The 22,046-nt window shown below is 37.4% G+C and overlaps 1 protein-coding gene across 1 annotated transcript; it reads right to left on the reverse strand.

Moving 5' to 3' along the window:
* Window positions 1-325: 325 nt before the first annotated feature.
* On the reverse strand, window positions 326-18,974 carry LOC104616161 (exportin-1-like; the record flags this gene model as incomplete). The annotated part of the gene is made up of 10 exons (XM_010295382.1): window positions 18,867-18,974; window positions 15,088-15,189; window positions 11,139-11,211; window positions 3,226-3,287; window positions 3,106-3,150; window positions 2,835-3,016; window positions 2,314-2,362; window positions 2,110-2,229; window positions 1,883-2,011; window positions 326-484 (listed from the first exon to the last, which is right to left on the reverse strand). Coding segments are annotated over exons 1-10 (1,029 nt in total), but the record flags the coding sequence as incomplete, so codon positions are not given.
* Window positions 18,975-22,046: the final 3,072 nt, after the last annotated feature.

The raw sequence follows: 22,046 nt of genomic DNA on the forward strand, positions 1-22,046 counted from the left end.
ATGTATTAATTTATTTTAAAGCTGTATTTAACACTTTCAAGAAAGAACAAGCAAGAACAGGGAGACACAAGGACCTATTTCTTCAACCATTGTATTAGTATAGGATCACTGAAAATACTGCTGTTGTAGCATACTAGGAAACAAGTACTTTGACAGGTTTTTTGTATTCATGTGATTTACTAATCATGTGAAGAAAATAGGTTTTTTTTTCCCCCCTCTTACCCACCTGAAGTACAATGATATAGAGATTATGTTAGTATCACATCCTTTGAGTATTGAGAACACACTTGCTACATTTTTAAACCAGATAAACTGAGCAACTTACCTCCATTAATGTTTCCCTCAGATTTAATCTTTTTTCTATAAGTTGGCCATGTTCCTTGAGGAACGTGCAGAGAAACAAACTGAGATTCTGAATGAAGTTCTGTTCATCATCCTTTCCATTTGAGTATGCAAGTCGGATATTGGTATTTAAAGGAAGCATCTAAAAAAAGAAGAGACATAATCAAGAATTTCTCATTTCATACAGAAGTGGAGCTACCCTTTATTAATAAATAGTTTGCTCTTTTGGCAAAAAGCGCCTTGTTTTTCGTGGCATCCCCTCTTTACAGAGCTTTCTTACAAAAGAGTCTTACAGCTCCTTCATTTCATGCTTGATCCCAAGATGGACAGTAAGGTGAAAACACACACAGATAACAAAAGTTCTGATGAACTAAACCTTTTTCCACCCCTTGTAACAGCAACTGTAAACAAGGAAAATATCTGCTCTGTCACAGATATTTCCAACTGGCATTGGCCAAAGATGTTCCAAAAAATGTGTTTGTTAACTGACCCTAGTAACATTAAGTTTCAAAACATTACACTAAAACAACATGACAGACCTCCTCCTTTAAAGTCAACACTATTAAGCTATAGAACAGAGAAAACAAAGTTTAACACTTTTGCTGCTGCCAGCTTTTGTGTGTTTTTGATTGTTCTCCAACTTCATTTTTAAAAGTTGAGTGTCAAATATTTGCAATAAACGCAACAGTTAGCATCAAATTCATACTCAATAGTCACGCTAAAAACCTGCAGGTTGCAAAACAGGCCAAACACCCAACTTGGCATTCAACTGATGTTTTGAGGAAAAATTTAGGTCAGATATATTGGCATTTAGAATCAAGAGCATCACCTGTAAAAACTGCGGAAATAATGTTCAGCTGCCTAATACACAAAACTTTGGTGTGTTCAGAAATCTGCCCTTAAATATAACTAAGTAAAAATCCTATAGCACCACTTGAAACTGGAGGGGAACAGGGGTATTAAAAGAAGCATGCCTGTTCTAAAGAACCTATAAAATGGACCAACATTGCAAACAGAGGAAAAAATTATCAAAAAAACCCCCCTTGCAACTCTTCACTCAAGATGCAAATACAGTGAGGAAAGCTACAAAGTCATGTACCTGAATCTGAACTGCTCAGAGGGTAATCATCAAATTACATATATTTAAAGCACAGCTTTGTATGACAAACATTTCGATCAGTTTCAAAAATTAAATAGCAACTTGCAGAAGTTAAGTCAGTTTAGGTCCTACTGAGTCATGCAGTACATGTTTTGTTGCATCTCTCTCAACATTCCCCATCAGACAGCCCGAGTGCTCAGAACACCTCTTAAATTAATCAAAACCAATCAGTGCAGCATAAATACAGCTATGACCTGGAGTCAGGAAAATACACTTAGCATCTTCTGATCAAGTCATAAATATCACTGAAGAACAATATTTATTATAGACTTCTTATCAAGAGCTCTATAATGCATATAGATTTGTAAACCAAACTAGATTCTACAGAAACTGATTCTGCAAAATGGAACACTGAAGAGACAGTTTTATTAAAAACATTACCTGTTTTAACTGCATCATGGTCAATGTAAAAAGTGTTACAAACTGTTCTTCATACTGGCTTACACTGACACCTGCGATCTCTGTGAGGCACTTCAAAGAGACGTTTCGAAACATGGGAACATTTAAGAACTATTGGGGGAAAAAAAAAGTATTACAAGCATGTTGCACGCTAAGCTTTTTTGCGACTTACATTTAAATTTATGAGCCACCAACTTTTGCGTAAGTACCTTGTATATTAGTGTGCTGATTAACTTGGTCTCAAATATATATCCCAGAGGAATCCAGTTCAGAAACCGTAGCAAAGTTTCCAAAGTTGCATGAACTAAGGGAGCATTTTGGGAGTTTTCCTGTAAACAAACGTTAATGTTTATGATATTGTTAGGCATGATCGGAGGCATTTTTTAAAATATCATTAAAGATATAACACTTACCATCACAAACTGACACAGTTGAAATATCTGAGAGAACTCATTGCACATGCTGTAAAAAAAAAAAAATTTAAATTCAGCATTTCCACATTCCATAAACAATTCTATCTACTTTAATAAAACTTCTATGCTCGCAAAACAGCTCCTCAAGACCTGTGTCCATAGAGGCATTCACAGGCCAACTGGCTTTTACCAATTTCCATGGTAATAATGCATATTTTGAAGTAGTTTAAAGCCTGTGTCTGCAAATTCTGGCTTGAAAATGCAAGCAATGCTGAATGTTCTGTTAGAACGTAGGACCATCAGTCCACAGATGCTACTTGCAGTATGGTAGAAATATCTGTGTGTACAAGTTTGGTATCACCCAACAGCAGTGCTTTAAAGGAAAATCAGCAACCCACTCAGTCTCAGAAGTAAAATTAGACAGTTGTAGGTGTTCACTCAAAAGCTCAAACCAAGAGCAGCTATTTAGCAGCAAGCACAACATCTACCCTGTTTACTGAGATTTAAATATATATACTTGCCTGTCTTTCAAATGCTTAGCTTTTACTTGAGTAATCTGGCCACTGGAAAAATCAAACACTTCTTCACTCAATAGTTTAAGGATGACCATATTATTCTGACAAAGGCTTTCACTAGTTCTGCTTGCTCCCACAATATCACTTATAAAAGTTGGCCAGTGCTTTGGCCATTCTTGTTTCAGTATCTGAAAAGTGAAGCATCCATACGTTAGATACATACACAAAGCCAAACACTTCATAACAAGATTTAGAACTTTATTAAACTCTAGCTTACCTGAACAAGAATCATATTGAGTTTCCCAATATACACCTTCTCCTTCTGGAGAAGAAAAGAGAAGTCAGGTTATGCATAATATTCCCCTCCCTTTTCCTCCCCCAAAAAGAATTCACTTACTTCTACACATGTTGGATCAGATGAGGTCTTGATAATTAGGCCAACAACATATTTTTTAATACCTGCAGAAGAGTTAGGAATTCATTTTCAACTATACCAAATATGATGAATGTAGTAACAAATACTTTTGAATTTGTATTCTTCATTTTTTTAAAACGAAACACCTCTAAAGAACATATATGCATATGTCTGTGAGCATCGCTCTTGACTTGTGTGCTATACGAAAAAAAAAACACCTTTGTATCTATTCTACAAAAGGGTATTTCAGGTGTACAAAATGGCTTTACACTTAAGCTATTTCAGTAAAACAAAAGGAAAACAGACTAAGGATTAGAGCATATTTGTAGTAATTTGCACCAGATCAACCTATCAGCTTCCTACAAGAAATCTTGAGAAACTCTTCATTAGTAGTGCTGCACAATACTGTATTGGGCTGAAGATGGGAAAATGGCATCCAGCATTGTCCAGACCCTGACATATATTGCAATAGCTACTTACAAATGCTACTGTAGAGCTCCCTCAGGGAAATGCATTTCTACCCATTATGCGTTTTCAGATTATACCCAACAACTCCAAAGTTGGCAGATATATTCTTACTGCCTCATCCAAATGTTTAAAATGGCAGGACAAAAAACAAACGAGAGTTCTCCATCTTTGACTAATGCTTTATTAATAAAAAGTAAACTCCAAGAATAAGCAGAACTTTCTAAGCATGACTCCAGTTTTAACGCCAAGTTAGCTAGAATAGCATGGAAAGCTTTGATACATCACCTTCACTGTATGTAAAAGTTCAGAGACGCTCCAGTTTAAGTGCTCCATTTTAAATACAGGAATTTCTATGCACAACATTGAAGAGCAAAACCCCATGCCAGAGCTTAGCAAAGTTCTCCCAGCACAATCTTACAGGAACAACACTTAAAACTTTATTCACCAATATAGCATGATGCACTTAGATTTGGACTACAGTGCTTTTACAGCACACATGAATGCTATGCATTACAAAACCCTCAATAAATAAAGATTTATTGCTTTTTTTTTTTTTAAATTAAATTAGCCGTGTGTCAACTGTATTTAAATCACTCATTTTGTGGTATTTCTTCTACAAATGTTTTCAGATGACTTCAGAATTCTCAGCTCCACCACACAAAAAAAGCAACCAAAATCCACCACACATTACAGCAGCTGTACTGCCTAAAGTTTCATTTTGCCACCTAATCTTCAGCTCCCTCCTCACCATTAACATATCAATTACTAAAGACAAGGAAACCAATGGCTTTGCAAGTGACTTTTCATCACACTATACATATCTATTCTGTACAAAGAAGAGACATGCACAGAGGATCTGGAGTCATGAAACAGATGAACATATCTAATAGTTCTGCTGCAACATAGCTTTGAATTGATAACTGATCTGAGCACATCGGGGATCAAATACTTCAAACTGAGCAAGTGTTTTCCTGTTATAGGGAAGTTTTAGAATAGGTGTATGTTTTGCTACTCAAATTCATGAACCCCAAATCTGGTTTCAGTCATTTCTTCAACAAGAGAGTCAACTGACTCAGAGACAAAACACATACATTGAAGATTTTAGAAAAAGCTGTCACATTACTGAAGATTCAACCTTATGTTGAAGAGATTTTGTTTTCCCCTAGACACTATTCTCAATTTTAAAATGTTTCTAGGACTTTATCAGAATTAGTCTTTTTTTTTTATTATTATTTCAGACCTGAGCAACAGGATTTAAAAGAAACAGTTTGGTATTTGCATTCTCATGAAATCTGGAAAAACTAGGTCTAGACTTTGAGCCATTAGATACATACTAGACAGGAGCTGTTCTACAGGTAGTTCCAATTACAAATTAAATTATTCGTCATTTTCAACTGGGTTCAATCCACACTACTCCAGAAGAATGGTTATTAACAAAGTAAGTATCACTGTCAGTCACTGGCTAAGAGTTATTACCAAGCACTAGCATTAGTCTGACGTCATAGGCCTGGCCTAGTATTTTAAAGCTAAAAACACACACTTTGCTGAAGCATTACAGTAATTCACAAATGAGATATGAAAGTCCCCAAAATAGTATGGAAACAGGTTTGCAGTGCCAGAAATCAAACTATTTTAACTGTCTGCCAAACCACTAAGGGAAGCCTACTTTCACAACTCTCTAATTACTTTTTGAAATGCAAAAAGTGAGTATTATTCTTAGACTTCCGACTCCAAAGCTACGTATTTTCCATCTTGCTGCATCAATAGTATTATGCTGTTTAGTTCCAATTTGGGTGCTACACTACCATCAATCTGGCTTTGACATCAGCAGATGAAACAGCTGCTCTGCTCCAAAGCTTCTCCATTGGAGGCAAAGAAGAAAAAAAAAAAAATATGGTGACCACGCTTCAAAAGACAACCTAAAAAGTTTGCTAGTTCTCACGCATCATGCTGCAAGCTTCTAAGGTCTTCCATCCAGTGAACAAAGTCATATTCTTAATCCTTTAAAAGCAGAAGCCATTCAATTCTCTAATGATTTTTCTGGCTTAAATGGCTGTTGTTTTTTTTTAACAGAATATTGTTGTTTCTGCTCCATATTTAAAAGAGCATTTCTTTTCTCAGTAGAACAAAGATATTTCAACTCTGCATTCTGACAGAAACCAACACATAGGCTAGTTACCATTTTTCAACAGAACACATCCAAGAAACTGTTCAAGGGTAGCAGCCCGTTGGATTTGCTAATATCAGTGTGTTTTGAGAACTTAAAGGGAATTGTTATTTTAAAGAGGCAGGCACGGGACATGCACAAGCCACATGACTGCCTAGAAGGTCTCCTTCAATCACAGGAGCAGCTGAACCAAGTCTTGAAGATGGCAACAACACATTGCCAAATTCAGACCCTTCACTGAGCCAAACAGGTAGAGACAGACATTCCTGGATAACAGACCTTCCAATAAAACAAAAGAAAAACCACACACACACAACCACAATACCCAGGAAACACATAACATTCTTCAAGGACCATCCGACATTACAACTATGCTGATCTCGTTACAACATGCGACCAAAGAGAGCAGATCCTGTTTTCCATTCCAAAATTTTCACTGAGGCAGCACTGGCAGTCCTAGCACCTGCTCAAGAACTTGTTCAGAGGCTGGGCTAGTAGAAAACCAGCGTTACCAAAAAAGTTCAATAGTTTTTAAACTGTTTTGAAACTATCTTGTGCCAGTTTAGCTCCCTGAACCAGTTCACGAAAAAGCCAGAGAAGCACTGAGTACTGGCTCAAAGACATCGAAAAGTGCACAGGTGAGGAACGCATCTATTCACAGCAGTTAGACCAAACCAGCTCCAACTTCAAACTATGTTCTAACTATCAGAAAGGCTGGACATCATCACTGTCCTAAGGCCTGGCCTAGTGCCATGTTAGCATTTTTCTGGTAAGCAAAGTACAAAAAGTACTTTTGCACAAAGTACAAAAAAAGGAGGGTAGAGCAAGGACACTAATTCAAGGCCTTTTAGAAGATTTCTGGATGAACATTAGGTATTGTAGTCCTTATGTGAAAGTTGCTCCTCTACAGAGAGACAGACAGGCAGTAAAATTGAAACACTTTCTGGAGGGAAAGTATTTTCACAGGTGACCCAAGCTATGCAATGGTTAGAGCTGGACTGGGACAGTGAGGAACATCACATTAGCCAACATTAGTAAATTCTGCAGTCTACATTTGAGATGTGTGAAATATCCTACAATTTAATCTTTGGATTTGCTTTTAGAAGCAATTACGTCTTATCTAGGCTGTGTAACATGAGCTCAGAGGAGTTCCTATCATGACCAAATACAGGATGCTACCATGAATGCACAGACACCACACATCTGTAGACAAAATGAATTCTTATACTTAAGACATACAACCACATCCTTTTATGCAGTTACAGAGCATATTTAACATTTAACAAGTGTTGAAAGTTATTGTAGCTGGTGCTACAGATGCAAGTTTACACTAGTTTATAAATAATTAACAAATTCTCCCCTTATATTGAAGAATAAGAGGCATAAGTGAAGCAGGTGGGCAATGTAACTCAGCAAATTAACATTATTTTGCAACCAAAATTAGAATTTCAAATCCTAAAGCTGAAGTGTCCCCTCCAGGGATATTTGTATGCATACACACTTATACTAAACTGTTTTAGTCCCAAAACATGGTCAAAATACAATCTTATTTTTAGTCTTAAGAAAAAATGTTTTCTCATATTGCCCCACAAATCATCTTTCCCCATTAGTGGTGAACCCCATGAATCCATTATCTATTTGCTTTTCAGCAGAAAAAAAAGAATACTAACTCACGAAAATTCTTAAAAGGGGCATAGAACTTGGCTTCACACATACAGAGAAATGCCATTTAACTCATTCCCCCTTCATTACACAGAGAACCAAAACCCATCTCTTTGTGAAGCAGGCCAGAAGTTTCCATTAAAATATCCGATCACTCCACAGAACAACCTCTTCTACAGCAGCTTCCAGTACATCAGAAGCTTTATACTTAACTCCAGGGCCTTCCTGTGAGCCACTAAACTGCATCTCTCTGAACACTTTTCCCCCATTTCAAAATGAGAAGTTGTACAAGCAATTCAGGTTTCATAAGGAAGAAGTGCTTATCCATTCCAACTCAAAACACTCTAGACAAGCTCGCTCTGTTCACGGGAACATAATTTCATTTCACACTGCAGGATTAATGAAATGTATCACTGGATTGGAAGATCAAGAAGCCTTTATTCTAGGCAGGTTTTCACACTAAGAAAATCCTATTGAGACCATAGCACTTTAATCAAAAGACATACTTCATAAGCATTATTAAACAATCATCTCTACAGAGTACCAGTGTTTAAAGCAATTTAGTATCACCTCAAAAACTGAGAATTTTTTCTTGAGAATGATAGTACACCACTCTGGTAATATGCCAAGTTCACCACTGTATGGGATGTTCTGGAATATATTACCCGCCTTTCACTAAAGCAGCCCCAGTAAGGTTTGAATGGTAACCACATTACATCATTTGTATACATGTAAAAGCAGTCCAGAGCATTCTCTTGGAGACCTAACACATTACAAAGAGCAAGTTTATCCTATTGCTATAGTCTACTGCTAAACATGTCTGAAGATGAACACACAGGCCAGGTATCCCATTCAACTGAATTTTACCAGGTCTGTGTTCCATAAATTCCACTTCTGTCTACATAACCAGGTCAGCAATTGGTTCAAACTGCTAACTCCAAATGCAAAGAAATTCAAGAACAGGAAAAAGCAGAGTAATCATAAGTATTCTAGAAATGTAAATTGTTTTGCCCAATTCCTGCTTTAGAATTATGGGAAGATACAGATGCACTTTCCAAAAGCACTTACAATTCTTAACTTTCAAAATCAATGACACCTGAGGAACAGAACTTTTTACAGATTAAAAGGTACCAGGGCCAGAAGAGCTCAAGACTAAAAGTTACTTTAAAATAAAAGCATACTTAAGAATGGAGTTTCAAGTCTGAAGAAAGCATTCTCCTACTTTGGAAATTCCATTCCATTTGAAATTCCAGGACAGAAGCTAAAACCTCCCAGCATTCAGAAAGAAGCTATAACAAAACCCGGGCTAACCTCAAGGCCCAACAAGTCATTCGTACATACAACTTGAGGTGCAGCTAGGACAAAAAAAAAAAAAAAAAAATCTCAAAAAAGGTTACAGTTCAGGCTCTGTAATTAATGACATTGTTTTATTTCTCCAAGAATTTTCAGGCAGGTTGTTTCAAAAACTTTCATTCACTGACAGCTCAATTCAGGTCTGCTCTTAACTTTAACTCTTAAGCACTGCTATTGCTACAAAAGGAACACAGTAGTTTCTCACAAATGGATTTAGTTTCATCTTAACCAAAAGTTAAGATTTATCAGCTCTACTAACTACACAAATCAAATTAGACATGTTAAGTTTTATAAGGTAAGATACAAGGTAAAATTAACCAATTTATAACCTGCATGAATTGCTTTGTCACGATGCATTACTTTGTTGTACTGAGTTTCAGCTTTCTGCACCCATATTTTACTAGTTACATGTCACACAGGAAAGTCACATCAACTAAAGGAATGACTGGAGTCAGAATTAAGGAAACCTCAATTTAACCAGTCATCTTCTCTCCCAGGTAATCAAACTGTCTGAATGAGCTCTGCAGCAGTTCTTTTGCACCAGCCAGTGTCATCAGTCAAAAAAAACCCACCAAGCACCACCACCACAGACCAGATGAAAATGGATTAGAGATAAAACATTGATTCTCCCTCCTACACCAAGACAATGACTTTTTAAGACTTATAATTACTGAATTATATCCTGTATTTGGCACTTGTTCAGTTCCAAACTACCAAGTCTACCTCTGTGATATCGCCTATTCTACTACACCTCTCTTCACCAGTGGACAGTAGTAAGCTTCAAGCTACTGACTCCTTACTTTCTTCCTGCCCTGCCCCTACAGCCAAAAACTTTAGAACAACTTCCAAATGATGAAACTAAGTGCTTATAGTTATTATTTTTATTAAATTATTAAAAGCACACAGAAGACAACTTCAGGGTGCGCTCTAAGTTTCTTAAAAGGACATAGCTGTGTTTGAGCCTTAGCTGAAGCTACTCCCCCTACAAGCCTGCAAGCCTGTTTCCAAAAGCAGAATGAACGTGAAACCTTACTTCCACTTTCAAGACGAGCTATGCTTTGGCTGTCAACCTATAGTTGTTTTTTTTAGTTTTATAGTTGGAAGGAGCAGGGGGAAAGGTGAGAAGAATAATCACAAAAATGTGGAAGTCTCCCTTTACACATGTGTCTTCATCCACATTTACAGTTATGATTTAATCAATATAATTTCAGAACCTAAGCACTGGCAGTAAAAATCTAAAGCACATCTTAGCATTGTTAATAAAAGCTCACAGCAGAACACAGGAATTTGGAATAACTTTAATGAGTTCCAAAACCAGCTTTTAGTAAAAAGCCAAGTATAGAATGGTGACAGCATTTAAAGTAGTTGTACTTAATGTTTTGAAGCCCAAGTTATCATGACTTGACGGAGAGCTATGCAAACAAGCACTAATCCTGTACCACAGGGGTGCCTCCATTGCCTATAGCTAATGTCTAAAATTCAACACACAGTGCAAGCTATAAGGGAGGGAAAGGAAAAAAACAAAAACAAAACATAGCATTTATTTTAAGACTTCCAGATTCCTTGCAATGACAGAAGACTGGGGTTTACCCTACACTGAGTTTCCAGTTCCAGCAATCTAGCTTCATATCCACTTACATGAATTAAAAGCAGACTTTGTGGTATCTCACTGCCTAAAAGAATGAATGGTCATTAAGAGGTAAGACTATGCATTTACTTAGTGTTTCCATTTTTAAGTCATTGACTGCTTACAATTTCAGAAAGTCACAAAAATCTACTGATGCTACCACATGGACCACAGAGCCTACCAAAAAAATGACAGCGTGCTGGTGGGGCAGCATATGCAGTCCAGACAGGCTGGAGAGAGCCTCCTGTGCCAAATACAGAAAATCAAAACCTCTACCTCAAAGCCAGGAGCTAACTTCAGAAGCTGCCTAGGGTTAGACCTCTTCAGGTAAGTTTGGCTTGTAAATCAGTAAACACTTAAGCAATGATGTTTCAAAACTTACCAGTCACACCTTCTACCTTCCCATGATATTTACAGAATTTCAGGTGCTCACCATCCCCCTGAGACCATTATCATGAAAGGGAACGACATGGTTTCATCATCCAGAAAAGCACAGATGGTCTTACTACATGATGAAAAGTTACTAGTCTAAATTTGAAGCTGAAAATTACTTACATGGGGACAGTCTAAATCTCAGTTAATCCACAAAGTTAAGAGAAGACAAAAATCCCCCCCTACCTTCACACTGGTTCCTTGGAAGAATCTTCCATCTTGTTTTTATCACATTTTCCAAGATTTGCAGTCCATAATACTGAAATTGGAGAAGAACAAAATGTGAATACATTACTGTAGGACTAAGTAACTAACTTTCAGGACTCTCATTCAATCAGACATTCACACTTAACATCTAAGACTTCAAGATTATTCAACTAACAGTTTTATTAAAATTATGTCTATTCACCCATTTACTGAGGTTTCATGCATTTCTTTTTTTCTTGTTTTATTCTTCACTATACTAAGTCCTGCTGTTTGATCATGCTCACACCGGGGGGAGGGGGGAGGCGAAAAAAAAATAAGCCCTCTGGCAGACAATTTTGTCTATCTGGAGAAGAGAAAGTAGCAGCCAGATATGGATTCGCCATCATAAATGACTGCTCATATGTTCAAGTATTAACACAACCAGGCTCCTAAAATATTTAGCAGCTTGGATGGTCTCAAGCTTACTATCGTTCCTCTAAGAGCTGGAAAAAAAAAAAATTTGTCTTAGTTGTCTTAGCATCACATGTCCTGACACTGACACTTTCTAAAGAAAGTATTTCACAAACTTCACTGGTGCATTACTTTAGGAACAGCAAGACAACCCACAGGTTTATTTAATTTCAGTGCCCACCCCAATACGGCCACTACTTCTACTATTTAAAGATGAACTTTTGTGCTCAGTCAAAGCATAATAAAAATGTGAATAAGCTCTTGGAAATCCTTTTACCTTTCAGGAATTCCTTCCTATGTTCTTACCCGGAAACCATTACGTTTGCAAAGTAATCGGTAAGGCCAGTCCCTCTGCCCATTTGTCCCTACTGCCAACTCACATTAACAGGGAAAGAAGTTTGTGATGGTATGATCAAAGAACTTTAATATGTAAAGCCCCATTAGCATGAATAGACAGGAGAGAAAAAGGGACGAGGAGTTTTACGTTTATCTGCAGTGGATTAGGAAGAAAAAAAAAAAAAATCTTATCAATGCCTGAAAGGTAAACTCAAGTGTTCACAGTCAAAAGTTTGGCTGAGAATAAGAGTTCCTCTTTAAAATGGTTAGTTGTTATACAAAACAGGATCATTACTATTTCAACCAAAGGGATCATATAAACTTCAGTTTAATTAAAAAACACAATGTAGACTGTCCCAAACTACATTGTATTAAAATACCATTTTTTTGCTGTTCTCATCTTAGCATAACCTACACCCCTTTGCTTCTCTACCTAACACAAGTTCCCATGTGCTTCCCGTGTACATCCTGCATTTGGAAAATATTCTGTCACCTTCCAAAATCTTGGGTACCAAGAATAATTATGCATTAATAGGAAGTTGGGTGGTATATTTTTCTTCAAGGTGAGCAGCAGAAGTTTAGCAACTCGACTTTCATCTGTAAATTTACTTAATTTCTTCACATAAAACCTAAATGAAATCATGGGAATATTCACATAGAAAAATGTATGAAAACATTCTTAAGCAAAATGCTTCACAGGAAGTGATTTCAGCCGCTGCTATACATTTAGATACCATCTGCACCTGATCCAGGCTCACAATACAAAACATACTTACAAAAGCTTCTAAAAAGGTTGAAAGCATGAACATTGATATCACACAGTGCTAACTTTCCTGAACCAGATCTAAATTCTAGTTAAATTTCTAAATTCTACAGGCACATGTGTTAGTAGCTCTTCCAGGTAACAGCTAACCAAAGACATTCGTTTTGCGTCCAAACTTTTTTCTGTGCGTCAACTTATTTGCCTTTTAAGACCAGAATGGCAAGTCTGTTTTCATTTTACAAAAGCGCTAGATGACCAAACAAAACTTAAATGAAAATCCTGACATAAACTAAGGTCAGACCTCATCTTTAGCCTTTTCGTTTCCACACAGTCAAAGAAAAGGACAGACACCTCTAGCAATTTGCCACACCTATCCCTCATTATCTGCTCAAATATATAATTCACATGCCTTAAATTGTGAAGAGGTTCATGCTGTCTAGGTTTCTACTCCTTCTTGTCTATGTATATGACTTCAAGTCTGCCCTCTGCTAGTGTCTTGTTCATCTCTTCCTCAGTACTAGTAATACTCATTCTTCCTAACACGCATGAAATGAAATGGCAGCATTAAAAATCACTGCATACAACCTTCACCTACACATCTTTCTTGCCATACTATGTTTGAAGGCTTCATCAGTTTGCCTGAATACTCTGCAAGGGTCTTTCTGGGTTTATTTTGTTTTTCAGCTTCATTTGATTCAATAGTTCTTATTTTTGATACTTCCCTGATAACATCCACCAAGCCCAAAAAGAGTCACTGACGCAAATTACAAACTTTGCCATCTGAACTATCATAAGCATACTTTTTAAGCAACTATTGCGACAATGCATGCAAACACATTTAAACTGCACACAAAATAGAAGTCTTCCAGAATTCATTTGCTTTTGATCTTCTTATTTCTAATTGTCTAACAGCAATTCACTGCTCAGTTATGAAGATGAGGGACAGGTAACAGCAAAGACTGAAAAGAAGTATGAAATGATCCCTATGGTAGAAATTGCTATGGCACCCTTATTACTTATTCTATGCACCGAATCCCTTTCCCTCCCACCGCCCAAGAAACAAAAACAATTGATGAACAGAATTCAGTTAAAGGGAATCAAAAGGGTAGACCTTGTGGAGGCCTGCCGTCAAAGCCTAGCTGTGTCAGTTGCACAGGAAGACACCCCTTTTCTTCCTATTACAAGCAATCAACATAATGGAACATTATGATTAATATCAGGTAGTGTTAACAGCTTTAATTAAAGAAAAAATATGATTGCATAAAAGCCAAATGTCATAGTGCATAAATTTAGCACCAAATCATTTGCAATTTATGTAAATTGAAGAATTCTTTACCTGTTGCTTTCTTTCTGTTCCTCTAATCATCTCATTTTTCACAAGACAAATTTGAGTTTTTAAAAATACTGTTGATAAATCAACTTAAACATTAGTAATGTCTGTCAGTATAAAAAGCAAAGTTTACCAGGCAAGCAAACAGGCAAACACTGTTACTTAAAGGTTAGCACTTTGAGGAAGTTCTTTAAGCTGGTTTTCCCTAAACTTCAGAGAGCAATGAAAAAAATTGAACTGTTTCATGAGTATCGCCTGATTCCAGAAACTATCCAAACACGATTATGTTCTGTTCGAACACAGCATGTATCAAGCATAAAAACATGCATGTCAGTTATCTGTGATAATAATCATCAACTTAAAAGACAGTGAAAACACATTTCGATCAACTTTTTGGTTCAAACTTCAGAAGTCTTAGGTAAAGCACTTAAAATGGTAGAAAAAAAATTCATGCTGCCCCTTTTTAGTCTCTACCATGATGGAAGAATTTAAAACAGCAGTACAAAGCAAATGTGTTCTGCATATCAGTAAAGACTAATCTCATACTACAGAGAGTTTGGGGTGCTTAACTTTCATTGACTGCTCAAAAATGTTGGCCTAATAAGGTTTCTATTTTTCCTTTAATATACCTAGGGACAAATCCTCTCCTCAGTTGCGTGCACATGGCTCTTGTGATCAAAAACAGCCAAGCACTTAACCAAGGACAAAAAGTGGCTCTAGGAGACTTTTCATTACTCAGATGTATACAGACGCACACCAGCCTTTGGAACTGGCACTACACTTGTATGTGCCTTGAAAAAACCCTGTATTTCCAATTTAGCTCTTACTTTTTTTTTTTTTAAGGAGAAAGAAATTCTTGTCAATGTAAAAGGAGGTGTAAGTATTTTGTCCATTTACAGTTCTTGTTTAAAGTCAACTTTGGGAATAAGACAATAAAAAAAAGAGGGGCCTGAATCAAGAAAGCGTATGGCTAAAAATGAGATACCTTCCTCAAAGTTTATGAATGGAAGAAAGAGGAAAACCAAATAAATAAAAGCTAATTTTCTTACTTTGGTATTCATGTTCTGAGAGAACTCCAAAATAGTATCAACTCTTGTCCACGCATCAGGATGTTCTTTTAAGTGAGTCAAGACTTCCTGTGCCATTCTTTGCTAAAAGCAAGTTTGATTAAAAAAAAGTATTAGTATTGGATTATTTAAGCAATTATATACTGTCAGTGAAGACACCAATATATAACACATCTTTAAATCACTTATCCAAGTTAGGTAGAACTCAAATAAGGAGCAACAAGTCCTTTAAGCCTCTGTGTGACAGTTAAAGTTTGTTAACAATCAAACTCCAAAAAGGCCTTGATGCAAGACAGTCATTTACTTACTGCCACTTTTCCATACCGAATGATTCGTCTAGACCAGCAAGGAACATGTGAGAACAGCACATGTTATAGGGAAAACACACTAGGGAATGACATTCTCTCCCATTCAATAAAGCCATCTAGATAAAATTTTTCTTCAAGAGCACCTGAACTTTCTAGTTCTACTGAAAGCATTCACATAAAATGACAGCTTTGAAGAGTATTGTATCATGCTGCAAAGTTTTTGATGTAGGAACTGTTGATTTTATTTTGAAGAACCACAGAGCAGAGCATTAGAGGTCTCCAATCCCTGCTTCTGAGGAATCCCTTGATGTATCCCCTCCACATGACTGGGAGGGATGAAAGGACTTGTTCATGCTAATGGTTTGTTCTTCCATGGTTTCAGTAACTTGCAAAACCTCCTGTGAAGCAATTAAACACTGAAATAACTGAATTCATTTCAGCTATCCTTTTCAAAAGCCTGGCTGTCCATACACTTTTTTTTTTTTATTTTAGGGAGCCAAATGATGTTAGCCATTTCCAAAAATGCAGTGTATTCACAAATCTTGCTGCAAATTATATCACATACAAGCATCAGACAGTCTTACCAACAAGATGAACATTTTACATCACAATTAACAGAACTTAGTTCATTCATCCACTGCACTGTAAAGCCAATTCAATGGAATTACAAAGCAGTTAAAGCTTTACTGTAGGATTAACTTCATCAGTTACAACTTGCTACAGCTATGCAGATTTCTAGTCTGCTATAAGACAATACTTGAGCTAATCATCTGTAAGAAAACATGTATTTTCAGTAAGACAGAAACCCCATCAAGACCCCAAATCTATATACCCATAATGCAAGAAAGACAAATTGGGTATAGGATTTACCGAACTAAAATTGAAAGCTACAACAGTAAAGAACAAGGATGTCTAAAATACCTGTGTAATACTGGCATCCCTACTTAATATAGTTGAGCATAGTGGAGCAGTTCCCAGTCTGATACTGACTTTGACTAGCAAGTAAGTCCCTGTAGATTTGATGTGGAGTACCACCACACAAATACTCGAAGTCCAAAAGCAGTTCAACCATATTCTCACAGTATGACATCAGAGCTTAAAAAAAATTTAAAAAAAACACACTAGGATTTTTGATGCAGTTTAGTGTAAGAGGGAAAGAACAGTTATATTACTTCAGGTTCAACCTGGCTGTGTTTTTATACAGGCTTCCTTATTGCTTCTAATACTGGTGACATAGCACAGGACCAAATTTCAACACCAACAACAATACAGATGCTCAATATCTTTCTCCCAAACACTGAAAGCTTCCCTCTAATACCCACTAACCCCTTTTCTGAACATCAATTCCTGTAGTTTCATAAAAACAGTATAAATTTAACAGTAATGCTTAATCATGATTGAAGCCTCACTGTGTTGTTCCTACCAAAAAGAAAATCAGTTAGCAAATAATCCTTCTGGACATATGAAGGTCTAACAGACCAATGGAACTAAGAGTCTGGGATGAGTCCAGGTAAACTTCCGCAAGTTGTCTGAAGTCTCCTTAGTCATGTGTTTCACTGGGGGGGGTTGGAGATATCCTATCTTTTCAGAAGTATACCAAAAAAAGCTAAGAACAGAAAAAATTTTAGAAGTCTAAGACAGAAAAGAGCTCTTTCTTGCCTCATAAAGATTAGCAGATAAAAGTTTTGCAAGCAGAGATAAGAATTAAGCAGGAGGAAGAAATCTGTGAAGTGAATCTGAAAGCAAGTTCAGCATGGGTCATCCAGCCTGCATTCTAAACCTTTTTTACCCTAACACTACCCTCATCTGTTCCAGGCAAGCCACTGCTCATTTCCTAATTTTAATATTTAGTTTCCTCAACTTCCATTATTCCTGTCACAGTTTAAGTCATGATTTGAGCTGTCAGGCTCCAGAGAGATGCATGTTTTCCTGCAGGAACTTTTGAACTTCTTGGAAGCGGTGAGAGCTCACAGGCTCACTGAAATATGCCTCCACCTTTGGAAAAGTACTAAAATAGCAAACCGAATTTTCATTAAAGTGAAAAATATTAGTACATTTATTTGAAACAGGTGTATATCATAATTCACTTTCACCAGTTAAGCACCACCTCTTGAATTTTTGCTTCTTATTGCATTAATTTGCTAAATACCAGAGACTATACCCAGCTGTTTAAAGCGAAGCAACTTCTCACAGTACTAGAACAATGGCAATTTGATCATTGTATTTAGTGTTAATCCTCTATTCCCCTTATAAACCTTCCCAACCTTTTAAACTCCATTCAAACCAAACAATACTGTAAGCACCATCTATTTGGTAAGGCAGTACAGTACACAAGCATACCACTTACAAAACAAGGACTCAGAAGTCCCTACTTCTAAGGCAAAAGTTACAAGCAGTTTTCTGTCATATGAACATTTAAGAAACTACAGCTAGTAACTATTTGAATTTAGGAAACTCAAAACACAAATATTCCAAGAAACAGCTAGGTATTTCAGAACCTGTAGGAAGTCACATTAATAAGCCTTACAAAAGCTTTTTTTTTTTCTTTAAAGAGAGATACACAAAGCAAGTATATTATTGTTTATTCTAACAGCTGGAAGGAATAGAAAAGCATCAGCTACTTTGCCTCATTTTAATTCACTTCTTATTGTTGTGCAAGAACTTCTTAGTAAAAGATGCCTGACACTGAAACTCCCAATTTGTTAAGCATGAACAATTAAAATTTGCCAGAAGAGGAACTATGCCACCATCCCTGTAGCAATACTTGCTTTCAACATTTAAGTCTTATTTCCAAAGTAGTTCAAGAAATAGATAAAAGCAATACCAGATTCACTTTCAAGACAATATATGCAAACACACAAATGTACACTTTCCCCCAATTTGAACTTAAGACTTCACAACCCACACTAAGTCCAGAGTGCGAGAAGAACCTGTGCAGACAAACAGTAAGGGGAGGGGGTGGAATCCTAGACACAAGAAAGGACAAACTGTTCTCTTAAATGTGTGACATGCTTCTTTATAAGTACAAATGCAGTAATAACATCACCAGGATTTTTCTTTTAAATACAATCCTTCAGTGAAACCAACATTAAATTCATGGCTTCACAATCCATGGTAATAAATTACAGGTAACTCAGACCTTCCTGAAGAACCAAGTCAGAAAAGGGGAGCTGCAAGCAGAAGTGCCCTTACCAAACTGTACTTGCCCATACCTTTCAAGAGCAGAAGGCACGCTAGAAAGGAACACACACCGAACTAACATTTTTGTAAGTGTCATTTCAATGTTCCTTACATGAGGCTTGCCTTTAAACCAGGGCATGTGAAGCACCAGTGATATTCCAGTCACTAGCAGAGTAAGTTCACTTATTAATATTACTAATCTTTATTGAAGTAAATTAATTTTGCTCAGATTATTTGTTACAAGGCTAAACGTAAGTGCTAAGTCCACATTACCTGCGCGCCTTCTCCATGGTACAAGCAGTTCACCACATTGTCCAAGAGATTGATATCCAGTTTCTGGTTAAAATCCAGCAGCTGACGAGCTGCATGGTCTGCTAACATTGTCATAATTGCTGGCATAGATTACTGCAGAATAAATAAAAAAGTTTTTGATCAATTAATAAGAAATTATTATCAGATGTAGCTGTAAAGCAAGCGCTTCAACTTCAGCATCTCATTTGAATGAGATGAGCTATGTTAACAGTACTAGATAGCACTGAATACAACACTCCTTCAATTGTCAAGCAAGTAGCAGGACGAACCCTTCCTGAAAAATTCACACATCACTACCCCAACTAAATTTTCAGGGTCTTCAGCAGCTATAACACATAACAACAATCTGATTAGCCAATGGTCTGTATCATTAGCAACTAAAACTTTTTTCAAAGCAGGTATCAAACCGTACCAGTCCCCAAACACGTGAAAACCAGTTTGATGGTAGAAATACCCAGCATCATTACAACCAAAGCCCATACTTGCAATCTCAGTCGAATTTTCAGTTTCTGAGGTCAACGGGCACATTTAGAAGATCAGTTCCAAAAGCTTATAAACAGTTGGTTACGGAAGTGAAATGTGATCTACATACACGGTAAGAAATGAGCCAGAGGGCGTTCTTCGAATACTTGGGGAAAAAAACCTTACAAGTTAACTACATATAAGCAAAAAATGATCAGTGAAACTAAGAAAGTTGACTGTTTGAAGGCACTTTGAGAGAATGAAGTAATGGGACTGTTAAGTCAGCAGGTTACTCCATGTAGCATGTTAGATCACCTCAAACGGAAATGGAATTCTACTGGAAGTTTCAGGTCCCATAAAACCAGCCACACATGCATTAACTCTTTGTCCTAAATATAGCAGCCTCGATATTATGCAAAGGAAGCCAGGTGTGATTGTGAGTGTGCATGTAAGATGCTTACCAGCCAGACACCGATAAAAGATAAAGGCAATGGCAAAAAAAGCAAGAAAATCGTGGATGGTAAATTATACACTAGCCTTTTCACACCACCCCCCAAGTTGGAAGCACCTGATAAAGTGCATTGCCCTCTTCCCACAGTCACTGGCAACTGTAACACATATTCCTTCCCTCTGCTCTACAGCAGCTATCCTGCCATTCGCCCTCCTTTTCAGGATCTTTGGTAAAGCTACAAATTGCATGTAAAACTTGCTCACTAGAATAATAGCCAGAAGTCTGGACAACTTGCAAGATTGCTCAAAAAGTTACACTAGAGCTATCTGTATAGTCAGAAAGATACAATCTGAAACTTGTCCTGAAACACCCCCAATACGCCCAGCCAACCCATTCATTATAGTAAGCTAGAAGTCAGATCGGCTCTTACTAAATAACTTCATGTGTAAGTAAGAATTTGTTTTATGCCTTAAATATTTTAAGTCACAGTCAAAAGTAAAGAGCAAGACAAACCTGTGCCTCAACCCAAGTAATTACTAATTAATTGAAAGTCCTATAGCAGCATACAGACAAGGAAAACCTTTGTTTAGAAATGCATATTTGCAAGTACTGTCAAGCAATTTCATTTACCTTTACACAGACATTAATTTCAGAAAACAAACATTTTAATTGTATTTTGAAGTAAAAAAACCTCATTTAGTTAGTGTTACTATGCTAACGTAATCATTTTGATGGCTCCATCTCAACATGCAGTCAGTCTTTTTACAACACCTACCTGGAAAAACAGAAGGAAATGAACATCAAGCAGAAACAAATTAAAGCGAACACGATCTGTCCTTCCTCCCCTGCCCCAACTCCTAAAGTTTTCAAAATTGCAATGGTAAGAACGAAAGCAAGAAAGAAAACAGCAAGGAAGGCTGATTTCAACCTTTTAACTCAGAAGGACACTTGAAGAATTTCATCTCGCAGAGGGGCGGCAAGCAGCACTACCAGGGAGAAATTGCACCAATTAATAACGCTCTTCAGCTTAGAGCGGTTAAAACTCCCACCAGACACGCGTGCTTTCAGGCACACCCCTTTTTGTTCACATCTGGCCTCCATGGCTGAACCGTGAGCTGGGAAAGCGGTTTTGAAACTACAATAAACGTCATAAATCAGTCGTTCCTCAGGTAGGGCCATTCCCTTCACATTTAAGCCTCTTTCGGTGTTTTTTTACGCAGCCCTAAGAACACAAACGAGGAGCCACGTGACGAAGAGAAGTTATTAACCACATGGAAGCAGAAAGGAAATGTTTTGAATAGGGCCCTTCGCCACTCCCAGCATTATCTTCAAAATGACCTACCTACTCGCAAACTGAAATACAGAAATGGCGGCTTTGTGGTCAATACCAACTGCAATCAACTCGATTTCCTACCCCTAACAACGTACCCACGTGAAGCTTATAATCTCGGTTTTACTATACTTCTATACTATTTTCCCCATCACACCTGAACCCCTGAACAGGCTTAAACCTCATCCCTGAGAGCCACCGCTAATTACTCAACACTGCCAATAAATAGGGAAACAGAAACAAAAGAGGAAAAAGTTTAAGAAAATAACCTCAACTACAACATGGCATGAATCTGACATCTACCGAAGGTCAAAAGAACTGCATTTACAGCACTTTACGTATTTATCCCAACTGTCGATGACCCTGGACCTTAAGTTTAACACAACAGTTATCTTATTATGATATACCCGATTAATTGAAGCATTAGTAGTGCACAGGAATAACAGTATAGACTGTAATAGTAAGAAATGTTGTATATTCACAATGAACCCTAGAGCACCCTCAACCCAGCTACTTAAAGCTCATTGGGGGCAAGCTATTAAAAAAAACAACCTAGGAGAGGCATTCTGCCCCATCCCTAAACGTGTGATTCCGCTACTGAACGCAAGTGAATTACCGCCCCGCTCCCTCTTCCAACGAATTAAGTTGCATCACTTGTAAATTCCTCCAGCTGCACGACACGAAACGGAGCACATCACCAGCGCATTCGCACTACACTTCACACACCAGCAACCGCAACGAAAACGATTCCTTCCCCCACCGCTTTACACACGTGTGTGACGCGTACGAGATGAAGTAAAACAGCTCCGCCGACATCTGCCCTACGCCTCGCAGCATTCATTTTCGGCATGGCCCCGCCCGACACGGAGCGCCCCCGAAATAATTCGCACCCACCCAG

Source organism: Phaethon lepturus, unplaced genomic scaffold, assembly GCF_000687285.1.
Source record: "Phaethon lepturus isolate BGI_N335 unplaced genomic scaffold, ASM68728v1 Scaffold56950, whole genome shotgun sequence".
Taxonomy (NCBI): Eukaryota; Metazoa; Chordata; class Aves; order Phaethontiformes; family Phaethontidae; genus Phaethon; species Phaethon lepturus.